The 20942-nt window shown below is 46.4% G+C and overlaps 1 protein-coding gene across 1 annotated transcript in view; it reads left to right on the top strand.

Annotated features, from left to right (window-relative positions):
* The first annotated feature begins 1916 nt into the window (after window positions 1-1916).
* SLX9 (SLX9 ribosome biogenesis factor) overlaps window positions 1917-20942 on the top strand; it is a 48891-nt gene continuing 29865 nt past the window's right edge. The window contains exons 1-2 of the mRNA XM_054172513.1: window positions 1917-2092; window positions 3793-3901. Of these exons, the coding sequence (XP_054028488.1) occupies window positions 1964-2092; window positions 3793-3901 (238 nt within the window). The 5' untranslated portion in view covers window positions 1917-1963. The remainder of the gene's footprint in view (window positions 2093-3792; window positions 3902-20942) is intronic.

Genomic DNA, 20942 nt, shown 5'->3' with positions numbered 1-20942 from the left:
CTCAGTAGTCCAGGCTACTTACTACACGTATTAATCAATAGGTAGTATCAATAAGTACTCTTGTACTGGGTCTGTGATTTCACAACCACACATGGGACAGGACGTCCAAGCAGAAGCAAGCCTGGGATGGATCAGGTAGCATTATGATGCTGGTGTCCAGCCTCTCCTGCTCGCTGCCTTGCAGAGCTGGCAAACTTCATGCCCCTTCAGTTTCACCTGCTTGAGGTTATTCCTTTGATATTTCCTGGCTTGAGAACAGCTTCCAGTTTTTGGTTCTACATTTTATTTCTCCTTGCTGCTGTTTAAACCTTCTGCAGGTGAAGGGAGTGGGCAACCTTTGGAAACATGTACATGCTTAGTTGTAGTATGTACACTCCCCAACTCGACTGCAAGCATTTTTAGCTGTTGAACATTGTTTTTTTTCTATTTTCTGTTAACCACCTTTATTTTTATTAGTTCCCCTTTTTATATTTACTAGAATGGATTATGTTTTCCCTACTGCTGACTGTGGGACCATTGTGATTTTTGCAGAATGCTCTTGACCAGCTGGGGTGAATAGCAGAGCATCCAGTGCTGGGCAGTCTTGGAGCAGTTGCTCTCTGGAGTCACTGATTTTGGTGAGCAGAGATGTTATTTTGGTGCTTTGCTCCTATATGATGCTCACCTAGCTTACAGCAGAGTAAGGGAAGTTTTTCTGGTATTATTTTCTATCCCTGACAAATATTAACCCTTCCCTGGTGCATCCCATACTCCAGCTGAATAAGTGGTGCGATGGGAGCAGGGTTCTGGGGCAGCTGTGACATCTCTAGCCTCAGAGGTATTTTTTTCTTTTCAACCTTCCAGCACTTATGCATGTCACTTGGTTGTGAGCAGGCACCTACATTGCACTTGGCATCTTTCCAAGCAGCATCACCTTCCCAGGGTCCTCTCTCTACATTTCCCCATGCCCTTGGTACCCATGAGGATGGTCACCACCTGTGCACTTGTATGGCACGGCTTGCCATGCACTCTTGTGCTGCCCATGCCAAGCCATACTCATCAACTCTTTGGACAGATGATTAGCCCCAAAGCGAGGGTGGGGATGAGGATCCCTATGGCTGCTCCCCAAGTCAGACCTAGGAAGCAGAGCTCAGGAAGGATGATAGGACAGAGGAAGGCCAGCTGAAAAACAGATGCATTCAGCCATGGAGTACTTGTTGGGTGTTTTAAAGAGCAAAGCCACTGTGGTTCCAAAGCTCCAAGCTTTTTATTCGCCTGGGGTGAGAAGCAGCTTTGTATTTCACCCCCTCTTGTGCATGGAAAGGACCAGCTAGGGGTGACGGTGTTTTGTTGGGGATCTCCCCCCGGGTCTGTTGACTGCACAGTTAAATTCATGCTTGGGCTCCATGGGGGCTTGTCAAATACTTTCTGCTGTTGTAACTACAGAAATAATTTCTGGCAGAGAGTTTCTGAGTGTTCTGTCCTGCTATGGCATCCTGGTCTCTAGCTAGTGCTATCGAAAGCTTTTCCTGGGGCTTTCACTAGGCTTTAACCGTGTCACAGGGTCCCTGGGTTCAATCCAAGCATACAGAAATGAACATCATCTGGCTATATCCAGGAGCCACCTTCGCCAGGCTGCCTATCCCACTGCTAACCTGAAAGCAATTCACCACCGCTGATGTTTAAGACGCTATCATTATGCTTCAGAATTAACAGCCGCCGAGCAGGCTGGCCGCGGCTGCCGCGGAGGCGCCTCCTGAGATCAGCCCGTCGCTGGAGGCGAGTTTCTCGGGGTCCCACCCCTGCCGGACCCGCTGCTCCCCGCTGCCGCAACCACTACAACGCCAGGCGGTGGCAGCACACACTGCTCGCCCGGGCTGGGGGGCGGCCCCCGCGCGGGAGAGGCGCGGCGCAGGCCGGCCCGCCCCCTTCCGGCCTACCCCACCCCGGCCCCACTCCCGCGCACCACGCCAAGCCTCCCAGCATGGTGGGGAAAGCCAAGCGCCCGCGGCTCCACCACGCCGCCCCTCGGCCTTGTTCTGCCCGGGACCCGCCGCCGCCCGAGCCTGGCCTTAGCCTGTGCGCGGGCGGCTGGAACGCGCCGGCCGGAAAGGTAGCGGGGGCACGAGGGAAACGGACCCGCGAGGCGCGCGCGGGGCGCTGTCACGTGGGGCAGGCGGGGCTTCGCCTTCCGCGCGCGGCCATGGCGGTCACGGGGCGGAAGGGAAGGAAGAGGCGGGGGGCGGCCCGCGAGGGGCGATCCGGCGGCTCCAGGCGGTGGCTCCCGCCCACGCCGGCAGCGGAGAGGGTCGGCGCTCTATCACTGAGCGATTCCAGCCCTAGGCGGTGTCTGGAGCTCGTGGGACGCCAGCCGGTGTCCCTCGCAGTGCCTGGGGTGGCTCCGCAGAGTGTCAGGAGCACTGGCGGTAGCTGGCAGGATCTCAGCAGGGCAGGAGGTGGAGTGAAGCGGTTTCCTGAGGGCCCGTCTCTCTTTTTTGCCTGGGAAAGTGACGCTCTGCTCTCAACGTGCCCTTGCGGCCTCGGAGCTGCTGTGCGCTCTCCCTGAGCAGCTGCTTTTCGCCAGTGGGAGCATGCTGTTGAGGGCTCGTCACGTCAGAGCAGCCAGGGAGGTGAACAAGGGAGCTGGGAGCTTCAGGACTCCGGCACAAGGTCCTGCCTGTGCATTCTGGGAGTCCCAGCGTGCTGCTCTGGTGGCAGCCACACCATCGGACAGGACGATGATGGAACTGCCAGCTAGTGGCAGCACTGGCAGCCGCCATGTGGCAGTCACTACAGCTATGGCAGCTACCGTAGCATCCCAGGCCTTCAGCATGCAGAGGACTGCCGGGGAAGATAGTGGTGACAGGTGTGTGCCAGCACTGCTCATGCTGGGGGACAGGGTGCCTGCCCTGTGTCTTGTTGGGACGACAGGGATGCAGTACTAGCAAGTCTAGAGGAGCATAGGGATAAGAGACTGCCTGCCTCATTTTGCAGTAGTTCACCTCGATGTCAGGTTAGGGAGGCAGAGATCAACTGTCAGTTTTTACACAATCATTTAGGAGATTTAGACCATGTCTGGTTTCACCAACTGTATTAATATGCAGTTCAGGTTAAAACTAGCTGCCTTCCCTAGCTCCCTTGCAGCAATGACACAGAACAGCAGTAAATGGTTTTTAGGAGCCTACAGCTTTCCTTGTGAGGAGTGGGGAAAAGGCTGTGCCATCTGCAGCTGGTTTTATACCACTATAAAGTTCTGTGTCTGTGCTAGGAGATACTGCTGTCTGAAATAATAAATTCTTCTAAGCCAACCAGACAAGCTACTGCAAAGCTTAGGAGCTGCAGAGGTATTAATGTGCTTAAAGGAACTAGAAGCTGAAGATTTGGTAAGTTACTGGTAGTCACTGAATCTGCTTAATGTCCATCGATTCCGCTTTAGGCCCCTAATCTGCTCATTTGTTGCTTGTCTGTATTGTTACATACCTGTAATCTGGCTTTTAAGGATGCCAGTCACAGTTCTTCTATGAGTAATACCTGAATTCACTTGAGTGGGGTAAGGTTGGGCTGAGGTAGAAATGTGTTGAGTGGAACAATCCAAAATGTGACTTTGTGACGCTTCCTAATGTGTGTAAGAAGAACCAGGGAGGACCAGGCTGGTGGGGTTGCTTACCTGCCCCTGTCTGCTCAGGGGAGGCATCTGCATGCTACTGTTGGAGCATGTGCCATGCTTCTGTCTGGATGGTGTGAGGCTTGGGTATTTTAGTAATGAATGTTGGTGTTTGTACTGACTCCTGCTTAATGTTTAATTTGAATAAGGCCTGGGACATCTCATCTTCCAATATCTTTTCTGGGCTGAAGATTGACCCTGATACACTAGTAAAGAAGCTTGACTTGGACTCCAGAAGCATCATTTCTTCCAGAACAGGTTTGTTGTATTTTGAATGAGTTCCACATTAAGTTGTGAGCAAAGACACTGGTTACTATATTTACAGTGGCTGTCAGAACAAGCTCAGAAGGATTGAACCCAAGCACAGCTTCCCATATTCCTACAGGGGCTTTTAGAAGTGGTTTCTCTTTAGTGTTGGAGGAGGAGGAAGTAAGGTACAGATGTGGTTAATGCTCCCTCAGGGGTGGGGAACAGGCTTCAGGCTACCAGGCAGCTGCTGAGTCATACAGTGCAGATGGAGCTCCTACCTGTGGGATGTCCTCATGTGACCAAAGGCTCCTCGCCTCCAAGGGCTCAGGAAACAGCGAAGCTCAGGCTGTGACCTGATCTCCAGGCTTTGTCTGCGACTGCTTTTGCCTCACAAGCAGCTGCCATTCACGTCCCAGTGTTTTGTCAGGAAGCTGCTTGTGTGTCAGCACTGCTTTACCCACAGCTGCCTGACAGAGGCGTTTGTTTTCTAGTCCCACAACAGGGAAATGCTCACTCTAGCTGGGTTTCACCTCTCTAAATGGAAACTGATGGCACAGCATTCTGTCCTGGTGTGACTCTCAAGTACCTCGTTTGCAAACTAAATGAATGTCTAATCTCCGTGCAGATTAACACTGCTACAGTGACTTTGTTTTCACATCCAGGGCTACAAACAAATCCAATAACTACCCAGGGGCTAGTGGTTATCCAAGCAATGGTGAGCTGCCGCAGCCAGAGCCCGTTGGTCACATGTGGTCAGAGAGTGAGAGAATGGGAAGGTTATGTAAACACTCATTTGCTGGAGATGCTCACCTTCTGCAGAGAAACCTTTGTGGAATGTATTGTTTTCAAAACACTGAGCTTGTGCATAACTCTCCCGGGGAAAGGACATGTGTGCATGTGTGTGTGCATGTGAATGCTGCCATGTATTTACTTAAATTAGAGAGTGTATTGTTGAAGGCTGACAGCCTGCTGTCCTGGTGCTTCATTGCAGGCTACAGCTGTACATGTCTGGTTTATAAATAGAGTGGTGCTGCTGGTCCCTGCGCAGCGCTGATGATGCAGATGTGCAGTGCCTGGCTATGTTCAACCCTCTCTGGAGGCTGCGTGCTGGCTTCCTGTAGAGCGTGATGCTGACCCCATTGCTTTGTGCTCCAATACACTTTCCAGATGATCAACTAAAAATAACTGTTCATGTAGGGGCTCAAAACCACAATTCAACAAAGCAAATAGTGATTTTATTTATTTATTTATTGAAACTCTTCCCAAGCTGCTGTGGCCTTTCTTCTTGTATCATTATGAAGCCCTGTGGAGGCTTTTTCATTATGGAAATCAATTCACTTCTTTATGTTAATTCAGTGAACTGTAACTAGGCTGTGCATACAATGGCAGACATCCCCACCCCCTGCTTTGTACCATCCCCTCTTAGCTCAGTGCACAGGGCAGGAGGGTAGGATTCTCCTACACATTGTTATTTTAAGGTTTAATAGCAAGACAAAAATGTATTTCTCTCCCACCTGCTTTTCAGGCTCTGACAAGGTCAAGTTGGCAGACTGTAGGTAGGCTTATATCTCTGTCTCCTGTACATTTGACAGCTGAAGAAGGCTTTTTTCTGTTGAGAATGCTATGTGGCAGTTGAGGAAGCTGGTATATTTGTCCTCCTTGTGAGGCACACATGCAAGTGCACACGCATTACCTAAGACTGCTTCACATATGTAGCATTGCTGGTATCTCTGTGTTTTGCTCTCTACAACTACCTGAAAGGTGGTTGTAGCCAGGAGGGGGTTGGTCTCTTCTCTCTAGCAACCAGCACCAGAACAAGAGGACACAGTCTCAAGCCATGCCAGGGGAAGTTTAGGCTTGAGGTGAGGAGAAAGTTCTTCACGGAGAGAGTAATTTGTCATTGGAATGGGCTGCCCAGGGAGGTGATGGGTTCACCATCCCTGGAGGTTTCAAGAGGAGATTGGACATGGCACTTGGTGCCATGGTCTAGTCATAAGGTCTGTGGTGACAGGTTGGACTCGATGATCTTTGAGGTCTCTTCCAACCTTGGTAATACTGTGATACTGTGATCCACCCTTTTTCTGCAGTCCGGACAGCTGTAGCTGTTGTTGATAAAACAAGAAAAGATCCCTCCCAGGAGAGTGTATTCAGTCTCTGAAACAACTGACAAATCATTTAAACAATCTGGCCTCGTGCTGTAACACCATAGGAAGAGCCAGAAATACTTCAGTGTGGGTTTAAAGAGGCTTGCAGGTCATGAGTGAAACAAGGGAGCAGTTATAGGGCTTGTACCTACCAGGAAACACTCTGCTGGATTGCCTCTTTTTCTTAGAACCTGCGTCCTCCTGCTTTTGGAGGTGTAGTTCCCAGAAAGCCAGCATTGCATTTGGTGTCTCTCCTGTGGCATTGCAGCTTGTTTGAAGGTATCTGCATGAGAAGTTTCTGGCTAAACTATTTGCCTTTCCTACTGCTGTTCTGCATCTGTACTTCTCTCTGCCTGGGCTTCAACATTTTGGCTTTGTGCTTGAACTGGGGGACCCAACTTTTCTCTTGAAAACCTTGGGGCCTGAGCCCCAAAGCTATGTGAACTAGAGTGCCCTCTGACAATTCTGATGCTGTCAGGTGTGAAGCTGGCCCAGAAGGATTTATGGGTTTGAGAGATTGCTCATTGTTGGAAAAGTAAGGAAAAAGAGGTGGTGACTTTGGCTTGTAGCTCCACTTGTTAGCAGATTTCCCTGCCTGCCCCCAACACTGTTGAAGAGAGACTGGTTGCTGGCTGGATTAGCAGAAGAGATGTAGAAAGCACTCCTCAGACCATGGTTCAGGGACTGCAGTTGTTCCTGTACCAGTTTGAGATGGTGATGTAGAGGGAAGAGCCAGAGAGACGACTCTTGTGGACCTGCCTGTGAGACCTGAAGGGGTTTGGAACTCCCTTTCCCTCTCTTGTCTCTTTAAGTGAGATGAGTAGGTGACTGTGATGTTTGGCTGGCTGCTTCTCTCGTGTTCCTTGGCTTCCCTCTCTGCCTTCTATGCAAGTGCTACCACTTCAGAATTGGTTATGAAACCTTAGATTGTCACCTTGATTTCTAAGGTTGTAGCAAGAGTAGCTTTTCGTGCAAGTTGCTCTGGCTCCTCCTGTGCCACTGGTGGGCTAGGGAAATGTGAAACATGGATTAAAAGACCAGTTAAGGGTTGTTAAGGAGACCATAAGAAATTTTTCCATAAAGAAGACATTTCTTTTTGCAGTGAGAATGGTGAGACGCTGAAACAGCCCAGAGAAGCTGTGGATGCCCCATCATTGGAAGTGTTCAAGGTCATGTTGAACAAGGCTTTGAGCAATGTGGTCTAGGAAAAGATGATAGAGGGCTTGGACTAGATGATCTCTGAAGGTTTCTTCCAATCCAAATAACTCTGTGAGGGGCATGGAGTCATGTGGGACATTAGCCTGGACAGAGGTATTGCTGGGCCTTTCTGTGGCTGATCTGCACACCATAGTGCAAAGATACAAGGGAGTGTCAGGCTTGCATACTGTAATATCTCTGACTTTCCCTTTGTGTCTTAAGAATTTTAATCCTCTGATGACCAGGACTGTCTTGCAGCATGGGTATCTCTGTCAGTGGCACGCAGAGGAGCAGAGGAATGAGCATCTGACAATGAAGGAAGTCTCTTTACCTCCTAGAGAAATGTGTAAATAGGAGAGAATAAAATCAGGTCAAGCAGAAACCTGACAGCTCATAATGGCTGAACTCATCAGGCTGTGTAGAGCCTTATTTTTTTTTCCTCTCAAAGTGTAATGGGTTGGGGCAGATCCCCTCCCCACCACAGGCAGAAATAACGACTCAGACAAACGGATTGCAAAAGTGATGAAAGTTTAAATAGAAAGCAGTGAATGTTACAGAAAACCCAAAGCGCAGTGACAAAGAAAGATCCCATCCCCACCTGAGGGTGCATCCAAAACCCCCAGGGCTCCTTCTTCCCCCTCCCTCTGCTGGGCTAGTCTCAGCTGGCCAGGCCTGAGACTGCCCATCCCCCTGTGGCCTTGGGCCTAATCAGGCCCATGGCCGGGAGATCTCTCCCCCAGTTACCAAGTCTCGGAGAGGGAAGGAAAGAGGAAGTGCCAGACTCCGCACTGGATCTTATAGTGGTGCAAAGAATTATGGTAGGAAATACACAATTTCCTGTGTCCATCCCTCTGGGCTGGACTTCTGGACACAGGAAGTGAATGCACCAGGGGGGCACCCAGCTCAAACTACAACACAAAGATATTTTGTGAGTTCCTTTTGATGTTAAACTTCCCTCTGCAGTCACTGACTGTGCCTTTCCAGTGTGCACCTCAGCTTCTGCCCTGGTGTTCCAGATTTGCTGTCTGTCACCTGTCTGCTTCCTTTCCCTTGGGCTCTGCAGCAACTCATCCAATTCTCTTCTTTATTTGTAGCCTCAGATGAGAAGCAGAAAAGCTGTGATTGTTTGGTATCGTGGTTCTGCTGTGGGACCATGCACTTAACTTCATGTGGCTTGGTTTGTTTTTTTTAAGAAGGTGTGATGTGCCAGAATCCATGACCTTTCCTCTTCCAGCATCCAACATCCAGACACTTCCTGCAGTGTCTGGACTCATAGGTACCACTGCAGTGGATCCACTGCTGTGTTGCTTGCAAAGCTGCAGCCATGGCCAATCCCCATTACTCTTCAGGAGCTCTAACTGGATGCAAATATTTGTGTTCTATTACTTACTGCTATCAATTGGATTGCTGATTGTTTATGGCCATTAAATATTATGGTTCTTCTTCTGTCCTCACCCTGATCACATTTCTCCATGAAATGCTTCTGTGCAAATCCTAGAGTTGTGCTGTCAGTAGGAGCAGGTTGCTTCTGCTGGGAAGTTGTTTGCTGTGTTATTCTTCAGAGCACAGTGCAAGTCTGGCCTCTTGCTGTGTCTAATCCTAGCGCTGTGCACCTTTAGACAGGGGTTTGGTGCTGTGAATTGGTAAGAACAGGCTGGAGATGTCAGCAGCCTTCCTGTTGCATACATTTTGGGTCTTTCCTTCACCTTCTGTACAGCATGCTGCCTGCCACGTTGTGTTTAGCTGTGCCTGCCTGGGTGTTGTGCAGTGCCTGCCCTCATGAGGCTGGAGGTTTCCTGTTTGGTTTTGATTTTTTGTTTCTCTTTCCTGGCATGTAGGAGTGCTTACCAGTTGAAGAACTAAAAATTTAAAGAATTTAATCCTTCTTGTTTTAATGTACACATCCTGTCCAAATATCAGTTTTAAACGCTTACTCCTTTTTCTTTATGCAAGCTTGGGGTATTTTTAAACCTTCTGCTTGTGTTGGTCCTTTGCCATGTCCCTGGTGTGGAAACCTGCTGGATCTTCACGACTCTGCTGCTGTTTCTTTACTTCAGCATTTAATTCTGCTCTGGCATCTGTCATGCCTGTCTTGTGTTTGTTTTGTGCAGGGTACCTTTCTCAAGCTGCTGCCCACTGTTAGCACTTTTCAGATGGAAAGGGCTGAAAAGGGTTTGCTCTGCAAATGGAGGATGACAGTGAATGGCCTTTGAGGAGCGGCTGTAGCATCTCCAATGTGCTTGTAAAATGCTGTGCTAGTCCAAAATTACAAGATGTTCCTGCTCCATCTGTCTTTGTTACTAGTTTCCCAGGCTTTGGTCTGTGAATTTTGGAAGCATTGAAATGGTCTCCCTTAAGATGGTGTCAGAGGTAGCCTATTGGTGATGTCCTTGCCGGTGTTGCAGTGAAATGATTTTAGCATCTCTGAAAATGTCTACTTGGTACATGAACACTGCCCTAGGAGGAGTGGCTGCTTGAATAGAATAGAACAGACCAGGTTGGAAGAGACCTTCAAGATCATCGCATCCAGCCTATCAACCAATCCAACCCACCTAATCAATTAAACCATAGCACCAAGCACCCCATCAAGTCTCCTCCTGAACACCCTCAATGATGGCGACTCCACCACCTCCCCAGGCAGCCCATTCCAATGGGCAGTCACTGTCTCTGTATAGAACTTCCTCCTAACATCCAACCTAAACCTCCCCTGGCACAGCCTGAGACTGTGTCCTCTTGTTCTGGTACTGGCTGCCTGGGAGAAGAAACCAACATCCGCCTGTCTACAACCTCCCTTCAGGTAGTTGTAGAGAGTAATAAGGTCACCCCTGAGTCTCCTCTTCTCCAGGCTAAGCAACCCCAGCTCCCTCAGTCTCTCCTCATAGGGCTTGTGTTCCAAACCCCTCACCATTTGAGCTGGGATTTCTTGCTTTCATGGGTGGGGACTTGATATTGATATGGCTTTAAAATGAGGCACCCAGGCTCTATTAGAGAAGCCTTGAGCTGCTGCAGCTTGAATAAAGCTCAGCCTTGATCACTTGAAGTTGTGCACCCAGCCTGTCCTGATCATCTGCTGACATTGCTGCAGGTGGCATCCGTGGCTGCTTTTTGTGGTCTCAGGGCAGAAGGAGTAGCTCTGCAGTGTCCCTTGCCTCTTACTGCAACAAGCTGAGAAACACACATGCCAGCAGGCATCTAGCCTTGGGTAGAGACCAGCTTTCCTTCCCTGCACTGCCTTGTGGGATGTGGGGAGAAGGGCTCAGGAAAGCCAGCAAATGTTTTGGGAGTTCCTTATATCTCATTTGTGTTCTTTTCTTTACTACATCTTCAATCACTCAGCAGACATGAATAGTCAAAGACTAACCACCTTCAACCCTGAGGGCTTTCTCCCAGGACAAGTGTGGGCTACACACCTCTCCTTTGCATGGCTCTCTTCTCACTCATGTACCTTCTATGACGTGTCTGTATCCTTTTTGTAACCTGAATGGGTTAAGGCTGTATCCCAGGACAGGAAGGTGCAGGTCTCAGGGCAAACTGCAAATTTGTCTCCACAAGCTGGTATTCTCTCTGACATTGTGTATGAAAGTGTTTGAAACCTCCAGTAAAAGGGTTTGCAAGAAAGGAAAAATTCCCAGGAAAGGGGAAATGCTGGACAAAGATTAAACAGGCAAAGTGGTACTCTTTAACTCTTTACACCCATCCCCATGACCTCAGTCTGCAAGATGCTTTTGCAGGTCTGGGTTGCACAAGCTTGACTTGAAGCCAGAGGACTCTCCTGTTGCTTTGGTCCAAGGAATAAAAGTCAGTGGATCTGTGCTCTAAGAGTCAAGTTGACCAGTTTCTCCAGTAGAATTGAACAGCTTTGGAGACTGCTTGAAATGGAAGATGGTGACCTGCTCTGGGCAGCTTCATTGAGAACTGGGAATGCTACTGGAAGCTGAAGACACTGGTGTCTTAAAAGTAAAAAAAAAAAAAAAAAATCACACTGCTGAAATTAGTTTAACAATTTATTGTTTATGCAGCGTGGTGCTGGCTGTGAGAATAGCTGCATGAAACTCCACTTCAGTTAGAGGCAGTGCAATTAAACAAAAAGAGCTAAATGAGCGTCTGAAAGTTGCCCTACGCGAAGTGCTGTGACCTCCCTTCTGGAGATAGGAACAGAAATAGAGATGGTCTATATTGTGAGTGCCTTCTGCCAGATCCTGGGAATCAGTTGAATTAATATTTATGGAAGTAATTAACATTTTTTTTTCCTCCTTCCCCTCCCTCTAGCTGTGGCTGAGGCTTGTTCTGATAATTAATGTGCTTGTTTTTTAAAAATCCTCCAATTAGCTGGTGATCATGGACCCTGAGCACTACACAAACACAGTAATGTCTTCCAGAGTGCCGCGATGCTTGCAGTCTGCTCCTGGGAGAGGAGACTGTTGGTAGTGGGAAGAGCCTGAAATGAGCCCTAGGAGTTTGAATGATGTGTCAGATCCCGGTAGTTTTTTACCATGGTGAATTCCCTGGCTATGCTGACTGCATAATATTCACCAGCAGCAATGGTGGAAGGTGCATGCCTGCCATGGAACAGCAATGGTCGAAGGTGCATTCCTGCCCTGGAGCTGGCTGGCTCAAGAGGAGGGTAGGGGTCAGTGAAGGATTGGAGACTCCTGTGGTAAGGCTTCTGAGGTGCTACCCTGTGCTTTTGCAAAGCCTTCCTTTGGCTTTTGTAAAGGTTGAGTGCTCAAACGTATGCTTTTTAGTTCAGATGTGTCAGTCCCTTGGGCCACTGAATGGCTTGCTGAATTTGGGGCCAGTGTACTTTCTTGCCTTCCTGCTCAGGCATGATGGGATGTGTTAGTTTGCTCAGTGTGATCGGGATTCCAAAAAGCTTTAAGAGGATCTTAATCTAGCCTGGTCTTCTAAATCAGTTTTAAATGGTCAGACATCCTTATTTACACAAAAATAGATCAGCCCTGCTTAGAAGAGTACTGAAGCTGCTGTGTTGCAAAAGAGGGTTATGAACTGAAATCCATGCTTTTGCTGTTCTAATGTAGTAATGTAGTTACAAAAAAATGTAGTAATGTAGTTACAAAACTACAGAATGCCACAAAGAGAGAGGAGGCAGAGTTCTGCACTGGTGTGGTGGTGAGAGAAAGTTCAGTTCTTCCCCACCCCCCTCCCCCCATCCCCACCAAAGAAACCACGGCTAACTCAGTCAGAGAAGCAGAAATGAATATAAGCTATATTTACAAGCAGGATGGAATGAATGCAGTGAATATATACACGATATACAGTATTTACAATATATACAGAAATATGCAGGAAAGAATGTAGTACAGGACAAAACTCCCTCCTCCAGCCAGGAGGGTTCCCCTCCCCCTGTACCTCCTCTCTCCCCCTACCTCCCTTTTTTCCCAAAAAGGATTAGAGAGAGAGAAAAGGTAATTATTAAGGAGGAAATTCTGTTAGCTCAAAGCATATGCAAGAATTAGTTTCTTATCTGTTAGTGCAAGGCTAACTCGGTCCAGCAGCTGTTGCTCAGAGAGAGACAGAAGCAGACAGGCTGAAAAGACAGAACAGAACTGATTGAGACTCAAACTGAACTAAAACTTAAAGTTGCATTCTACCAATATCTTGTTTTTCAAAACATTCAGCCAGAGTGTTCCAGCAACTGTCCCTTTCTTAAAGACACAGCCTGAAACGGTCACAACCAGTGGCGAAGTTACCACCCAGCACAAGTCTCCATAATGAAAACCTCTCATGGTATGTGAGAGGAACAGTTCAACAATGCGTGCCTTGAGAAACTGAATCACAAGAAGGATGAAGACCTGCTTGTGGAGAGGAGAAATTGACAGCTTGGGAAGTGAGAGCCTTCCCTTGTCAGCAGTAGCAGTGCAGAGTTGTGTCAAGCTGTCAAACGTATTTCTGAAATATGCATCCTGGGAGTTTAATATTTAATAGATGCTCTATTTAGAAAATTGGTAGAGGCTAGTAGAGGGTGGATGAGATGAGAGGTCTGTGGGTTACCCCTTTTGACTTGCCTTTACATGCTTTTGGGGTGCAGGAATAAGTTAGCCTTCTCTTTCTTCTGCTAAAATTACCCTGGGAAGTACTCATATGAGGATGGTTATTTTCCTTGGGTATTTTTCTTAAAGACTTGTATGGTAAGATTGTCATCTACATAAATGAGAGTTCTGATTTAATGAGAGAGAAATCTGTGTCCAGCTAGTGCAGTCTTACATGAATTTCTTACTGTGCATTTACTGGCAGATCTCTCAAGAGCTGATGTCTGTAATTCAGACTAAGTGGGATCTATAGTAGTATTCTGTGTAAGTTAGCCTTTATTTGAATAGTAGCAGGTTTAGCTTGCCTGAGGTAATGTTTCTCAGGTTTTCTTTTTAATGACACAGTCTGTTAATAGGGGCACAGATAATCTGTAATCCTTCAGTTACAGTACTGATGGCCCCTAGGTTATACTTGGGGGAAAACATGATACTCTCTCTGACCTGTCTCCTCTCAAGCCACCTATGATTGCAGTGCACACTTAGGAATACTATGTAGTGCTGGCTACTGTGCTGAGAGCCATTCTGCTTAGAGGATCCTTGGGGTACAGAGGTAGTCACAAAGTCTTTGTGAACATTTTATGGACAAAGGTTTTCTTTACACTTGGGTAAAAATGTGTGCACCATCTGAAGGTCTGTTTGCCTACTTCAGTGGTGCTTATGCTTAACTGGTAACAACACATAATTTGAGTTTAGCTTTGTAGTCAAGTAGCTTGCAGAAAGGAAGTGAGTTTTTTGGATTTTTTTTTGTTTGTTTTAATTTTGAACATTGTTAATCTCAACAGACATTATCCAAGCTAAATATAGGAAAAAAGACTATGCAAAAATGAAAAGCTGGTAGTTTGGAGAGGTTTATATTGAACTGGCAGTGTTGCAGACGTGCCATGAATCTAACCACCCGAAATGGATCCTGCAAGAGGAGAATAGGTTATCCAAGCAGATGTTCTAGAAAGGTGTGACTGTCAGCTGGAAGGTACTCTTGAAATCATTGTATTTAGTGATATTGTTAACCAGCTTTAATGAAACATGTTCCTGGCAGGATATCTGAGGGAAAGTGAGAAGCACCGACTCATTTCCTGGCCTACTGGTGCTGTGTGCTCAACTGCATGGAGGACACAGAAAATCAACAGAGCTGCTTGAAGTCTTTTTGCTCCTGCATATATTGTGGATGTTCATGCCTGATGTGGCTGTGCATGTGCATGCTCTGAGGTGATTTGCTTCTGTTGCACTTCCTGGATGCATGGCTCTTAAATTTTGGTTTTGCTTATGTCTACTTTTGTCTCCTTCCGTTCAAAATAAAGATTATTTGTAAATTCAGGCCATGGAGTGTTCTGATGTAATTGGGAATGGGTGTCATTAGCACAGGTAAGATATTCCCAGCTGTGATGGGTACAGGCTGTGTCTATACCTGCAGCAGTTAATTTGCAATGTCTTTTGAGTTGAAATAACCTGACATGCTTGTTGACAGTGAGGTAGGGGAAGGTGGTTCCAGGATGCAGGAATTCTGCTGAGAGAAATAACAACTTTAGTTGCTTCCTTAAGTGACACTTCCATCTTTGTCTCAGTGAAGTTTCTGGCTATTGCATTTGATTCATGCCAGTGATTTGTGACCCTGGGGTGGGCTTATATGTGCTCTTTCCCAGCTGCAGGCACATTTGTTGCTTTAGTGCTTTTACTAGAGTGGGGTTTATTTATGGAAGTTGCATACGTGTAGGTAGTGTTTATATGGGATTAGTGTAACCCTTTCATTTCTTCCACCAAAATAGAGTGTGTTGGCCTGTTTCCATTAACACTCTCAGATGTTTCAGTCATTCCTCCATGTTTCTTTCGTATCTGTATACCTCTAGCAACATCGTGTCCCTCTGTGGCACTGAAGCATATAGTCGAACTCTATATCATGAAGTTACAGTGTTTTCTTAGCTATCTTAAAGAGATCCAGTGTACCAGTAACATCCAGACAGACCCAAGGAAGGGACACAGAAGATGAATGCAACAAAGGTACATTGGATGTAATGCTAGAGGGAGAGGGGCGCTCCCGGAAGCTGCTGTATGTCCTGAAGGTCACAGTAGAGGTCCCCCTCTATTCAGGGAAGGAAAGGGAATAGAACAGGATGCAGCCATGTACTCTAAGTTAAAAAAAAGTACAGAACAGATCTTGAGTCCATCTAGATGTTTCTTCTGCGTGTCCTGGCTGTGAAGGAGGCACTGCTTTGCTCCAGCTGTAACTGCATTGCTGAGAGAGTACATCCCTGTGGCAGAACAGAACACCTCTTTGGGAGTGCTCTTTTTCAGATATTAGATGTGCTCATTAGAGGGCAGCAGAATAACTCTTCTTTTTTTCTAGGTCAGTTCTGTCATTTTTCTGCTCCACAGGGCACAGAACAAAATTTTCCAGTTCCTCCTTAAGGTTTTTCCTAGTGCAATAAGTGAATGGAATGGTGATGCTGGAATGAAAATATTAGCCAGTATAAAAAAAACATAGAGCAGTTCTTACTATAACTTGCTTCTTGGAAGCTTCTGAGTATTGCAGGCTCAAATGAGATGGAGCTTCTCTAAGATTAAACCACAAATGGCTAGCACTGTGTGAGGGAAAGCAGGATGTTTCACAGCTAACTTGGTTTTTTTCTCAGCCTAATTCTTATTTGACCTATATGTCCATATGCATCTCTTGATTTCTTTGCTGTATCCCAGCTGCTGCCACCACCTTTTTCTGCTTGAGGAAAATATTACAGAACCAGACTTGTTTTGTCTAAAAGTAATCTTTAAATGAAATCTTAGAGTGTGCCCCCTCTATCCTCTCTAATATAAATACTACAAATAATTATGGCATAATCTTTAAAGGATAAGTGAGGCTGGGATTTGGAGCCCAACATCACAATACTTAAGTGCATTATTTATTGTGTAATATTCATAGAAGGAGGCTGTAGCGCTGCTTGACTTTGCATCTAGTGTCTTTTGGTTTCAGAAAGAGCTGTGCAGAAATCCTGGCTAGGAGTAAATGTCTCCAGTGCAACTTTTATTAGCAATGTTTTGCACACTTTTGACCTCTCTGGTGGCTGTGAGCTGGTTCAAGGCAGCTGGAATGGCAGGAAAAATGGATTTTTCAGTTTCGGCAGCATCAGCCATTGGCTTCAACAGATGGCTCTGATTTTGCACAGTCCTCAGTTGAAGCAAAAGTTCATGAACTAGAAGAGTATTTCAGGAGATGCACAAATGCATCCTGAATCTCGCTCTTTGTGAGGCTTCTGGGCCTAGGGTGGTGGGGCATGTGTGAGCACTGTCAGGGGAAGACACCTCATCTTTCTCTTTCCCAAAATGTGTTGGTTGTTTTCACATACATCCTGCAGCCTTCCATCTCTCTCTCCCCTACCCAAAGGGGCACATAGTTGAAGGTTCCTCAGGACTTGTAGGTGCCATGTGTTCCTGACATTGGGGGGTGCTCTAGCACAGAAGGGTGTATGTGGCCTACTGGTTTCTGCCTTATATTATTTTTTAGAGTGCCAATACCTGAGCCTGCAAACTGCTGAAGTGCAACAGCCTTCTTGGTACTGACAAACATTCCTGGTACAGTGGCTTGGATCAGCCTCACTTTATTGGAGAAATCCAGATCGTACTTTGCATTCTAGGTTTAGGATCCACTGGGGGGCTGACATTTCTTCATGTCTTTGTTGTGACACCTTACTGAAGGCTGTACTAGTCCTCATCAGGAAAGGAAAGCTGAATAAAGCCAGAAAAATGTGAAAAATGTCTCATAGCTCTTGGCAGCTCTTGCTCCATTAGGTAAAAAATAATATCCTGTTGACAGGGTAAAAGATTAAACCAAGTGAGGCACCAGTGCTGAGTCTGTAGGCACATGACATGTGGATCTGAGCCCCTTTGACTGGTCCATATTAGGAAATCAGCAGGCACAGTGCTCATGCCAGCAGTCTTCACTGCAGAGAAGTACTCTTCTTGGCAGCATCCTCTGTGCAATATGGAAAGATCTTCTGCTGGCCATTCTTTTACAATGAAAGTCTCTTTCTTCTGAACACTAATACAGTATTTTGTTGGGAATGTGGATGTTTTTGGTAGGTGTATTTTGGACATGGTGAACCAAAGTATTGCAAGACTACCCCTTTGGAAGGAACGTGCAGTTTTTTTGTTAAAGGAACACTTTCTTTACAGGAACAGTGCCAGACCATGTTACACTGTAAGCTTGGGGATACTGAAGTGGAGAGAGATGAGAGGACAAGTAGTTCTCAGGGCTTCTGATCTGGTGCTCTGTTCCCAGATGTGAGAAGATAGAACACAATGCCAAATACCTGGCACCCCTGAAAACTGAGAGCAGGGAGTGTCAGAGAAACATACTGTGGTTTGGTGTTTCCCCACACCCTGTTTTTCCTTCTTAATGATGTGTGATGCTCTCTTCTGGCAGTTGCTGATCTCATCACTGCAGAGTGTAGATGGGGCTGTGATGAGAGCACCCATTGGTGCTAAACGCAAGCATGCTGTGCAGCAGTGCATGAGGCTTGTTGTCTGCGTGTGCTCCTGGCAGGGGGTAGAGAGCATGAAGTACAAAGTAGCAGAGCCTTGGTGTTTAAATGCTTTTTTTCTGCTTTAAAATAGATTTTACCAAGAGAAGGTCATACCAGGATGGGCAACTGATCCTGGTCTTCAGGTTTCAAATAAAGAAGAGAGGAAGTGATGATGGGATGGAGAAAAAGTTAACCTTCTATCTCTCCTAGAAGAGCCTAGTGGGTTTTTTGTTTGTTTGTTGTTCTTAAGATTTCATCTTTGTTTAAGTGACCCTAATGGGCATATTGCAGTAGAGTGGCTTGATTCTAATTGGAGACTTGTTTGAAAAAGAAAAAAAAAAAAAAGGGCAAATCATTGTGGGAGTGACAAAGACCTGGCAGAGTGGTGAAGCCTAGCTTTGGCAGGAGATGAAGAACGCTGTGGGATGTGTGTAGTGAGGTAATGATCACAGCGGCCTGTTGAGGTATGGTGCCCATGTGTCCCCTGGAGCCAGGCAGAATGGGGGGTGGGGGGAATGTTGGTTGTAGGGCCCTCCAAGGGGGAAAATGCCGTGGGAGAGCTGTGTGTTGCATAACATGTGAGAGACAGTGATTCTGTTAGTGCTTTTGGGAGCTCCAAATTGTTCACTGAAGCAGAAGAGCAACTGAGATGACACGAAAGCGGCACCAGAAACATTGGAAGCTGGAAGAGGCAATAAAGCAATGTTTGGACCAGTTCCAGGAGGCAGTCTGTTCACCCATGAAGATGGAGACTTGAGGCACTTGGGCGCCCCTCAGAATGAGTGTTTTCATTAGGGTTAGGCTTACTGGACTCTCTAATCACCACCATGGCTGTGTTATGTTTGAATGCTAGGATGAGTAAGATTTTTTTCAAGGTTCAAAGGCCGTTATAATCATACAGTCTTCATGCTAACACTAGATCATTTTTGTACTTTAGGGGATTCTGCTTGGCTTCTACGGTGAAACTTTTATGTACCAATGGTAACTGGTTTTACAGTGCTGTGGGGACAAAAGTCAGCTTGTTTCTGGTTTGAACATAAATTTTGAGCTGGGAGGACCGGGCAGGAGTGGTGTACCTTGGTGCAGCACATGCTAGCCTGCAATAGGAGCTTGAGACTGGGATCCAACTCAGACCAGAGTATCCTGAATTTCATGCATTGTACTTCTGCAGGTGATTGTCTGGCTCCATTCTCCAAATGCTTTCTGCTTTTGAAACCTGTTAGATGTGCTAAAAAAAAAGGAAAGGGGAGGAATGGGCAATGAGGCTGCAGCAGTGTTATGCATTGCTGGTCCTGATGATGTGTCGATTGTTGCCCAGCTGCATGCTGGATGGTGAGTTGGGGACTGGAGGTCAAATTACATGCCTGTTACAAACAATTTGGGAAGGTTCCTGGCTATTCTAACCCTTCTCCCTACTTTGTATTTATGTTAATGTTGCAATCCTCTGTGTACAGCAGTTTATAAAGCCGTTGACTGATTAAAGTGTGACCAGGATCAAGCTAATATTTCTTAGATTATGTAAATAATCAAAGTCTACTGGCATTATACAGGCTGAGCTGTTGGGCTCTATTCCACATCTAAATCCAAAATTATCTTGTATATGTTGACTAAGCAGGCTGTCAGGTAAAAGAAATTAGTATGGTTACGTTTAATGTATGGCTGTTCAGTAGTAGAAGATACGGTTGAACTTTCTGTTCTCTTGCTGTTGTATAACTGTTAGATGGTTTGGTTTCCTGGTGTGCAGGAGCTCTGACTGCTGCAGATGGCAGGATTAACGCCTTGACGTACAGTTGTGCAACAGATAGGACAGGGTGGGGAGGGGGGAGTGCACTACACTAATCTGCCACAAAGACCTAAAAATCAAGGGTAAGCTCTGACATGTGATTACTTTTTTCATTTCTCTATCAGTGCATGAAGTTTTGGGAGTCAGGAAATGAACCCACTCCATGGAGAGCCTGAGACCAGGCATGTTAAAGAATCTTAAGGAAATCTTCCAGGAAAGAAGAATTAATCAGCTGTTAAAATAACCTACAAGAAAATTTGCTGTGGTCCTAATGAGCTCTGAGTAAGGTTCAGAGTAATTACTTCACGAAAACTCTGATTAGAGCTGTAAGGAAGCATCTCCAGAAACTCTATTCCTGGTTTTCTTTCTTGTTGCTGCATAAGCATTGCCTGAGTACTTGTGGGCTGTCAATGTGTAGAGGGTGATGCTAGGGTTCATTGAGCTGCTTTAGCACAGAGGCAGAAAAAGCACATGTGCCTCACCTCAGAGGAAGAAGCCATTAGCCAGCCTGGATATGTGAGCTCCTAACAGCAGCTGCAGTCAAATGCAGTCCTTCCAGAGCATTTGCCTTTTTCTGTAGATCAGTTTTTCAGCATTGATGCTAAAGGTGTGGAATAAGAACAGTGATTGAATGGAATTGGAGCTTTTCTGCCTGGAAAAGGTGACTGAGAGAGCAGGAGCTGAAGTTTAGTACAATACAATTTCCATAGAACTGAAGAGAGATTAGACTTGTTCCCAGCCTCTTCCAGTGAGATATGTGGAAGAAATCAGATTAAACTAGAAGGTGCTGGGTTCAGGATGGACAACAGTCCTTCAGGAAAATGGCAGTAAAGTTGTAGGCTAGTCTGCACATTGGTGTTCTGAATTTCTGGCACTCATGTGGGCTTCAAAGCAATAGGTCAGATCCCCCAAAATAAAAATACATTGCTGATAGTTAATACACTCACTCTAAATTCCAGCATTCATGCCTGGCCTTGTTGGACACGTGGTGTTGGCCTGCATGAAGCTTTGGGCAGGCCTGGTATGTCCTCAGCCCAATGGCACTATTTACTGGTGGTAAAGCTGGACACCAAGGCTCAAAGTGAAGTCCTGAAAGTGCTGTCTGTTAACGCTCTATGAGGTTTTTGTGTGTAGCTTGTTTAGCTTGTTGAATTTTGGCAGGATCAGTGCTTGCTCTCTGGACAGAGTGAAAGGTAAGCAAGGACTGCTCCCAGTGTACATTGTGAGGCTGGCTGCAGCTCTTGGGCATGTCACATCTTGGGGTTTCCGTTGCGTTTGCAACCCTGGTTTGCAGTTGCAGGCGATGTATCTCCTAACTTGAGCAGCTGCTTTAATCATGTCTACTGTGTAACTGGGCACCTGTGG

Source organism: Dryobates pubescens, chromosome 2, assembly GCF_014839835.1.
Source record: "Dryobates pubescens isolate bDryPub1 chromosome 2, bDryPub1.pri, whole genome shotgun sequence".
Taxonomy (NCBI): Eukaryota; Metazoa; Chordata; class Aves; order Piciformes; family Picidae; genus Dryobates; species Dryobates pubescens.
The sequence above is the reverse complement of the archived record's forward strand: the minus strand, read 5'-3'. Positions and strand labels throughout refer to the sequence as shown.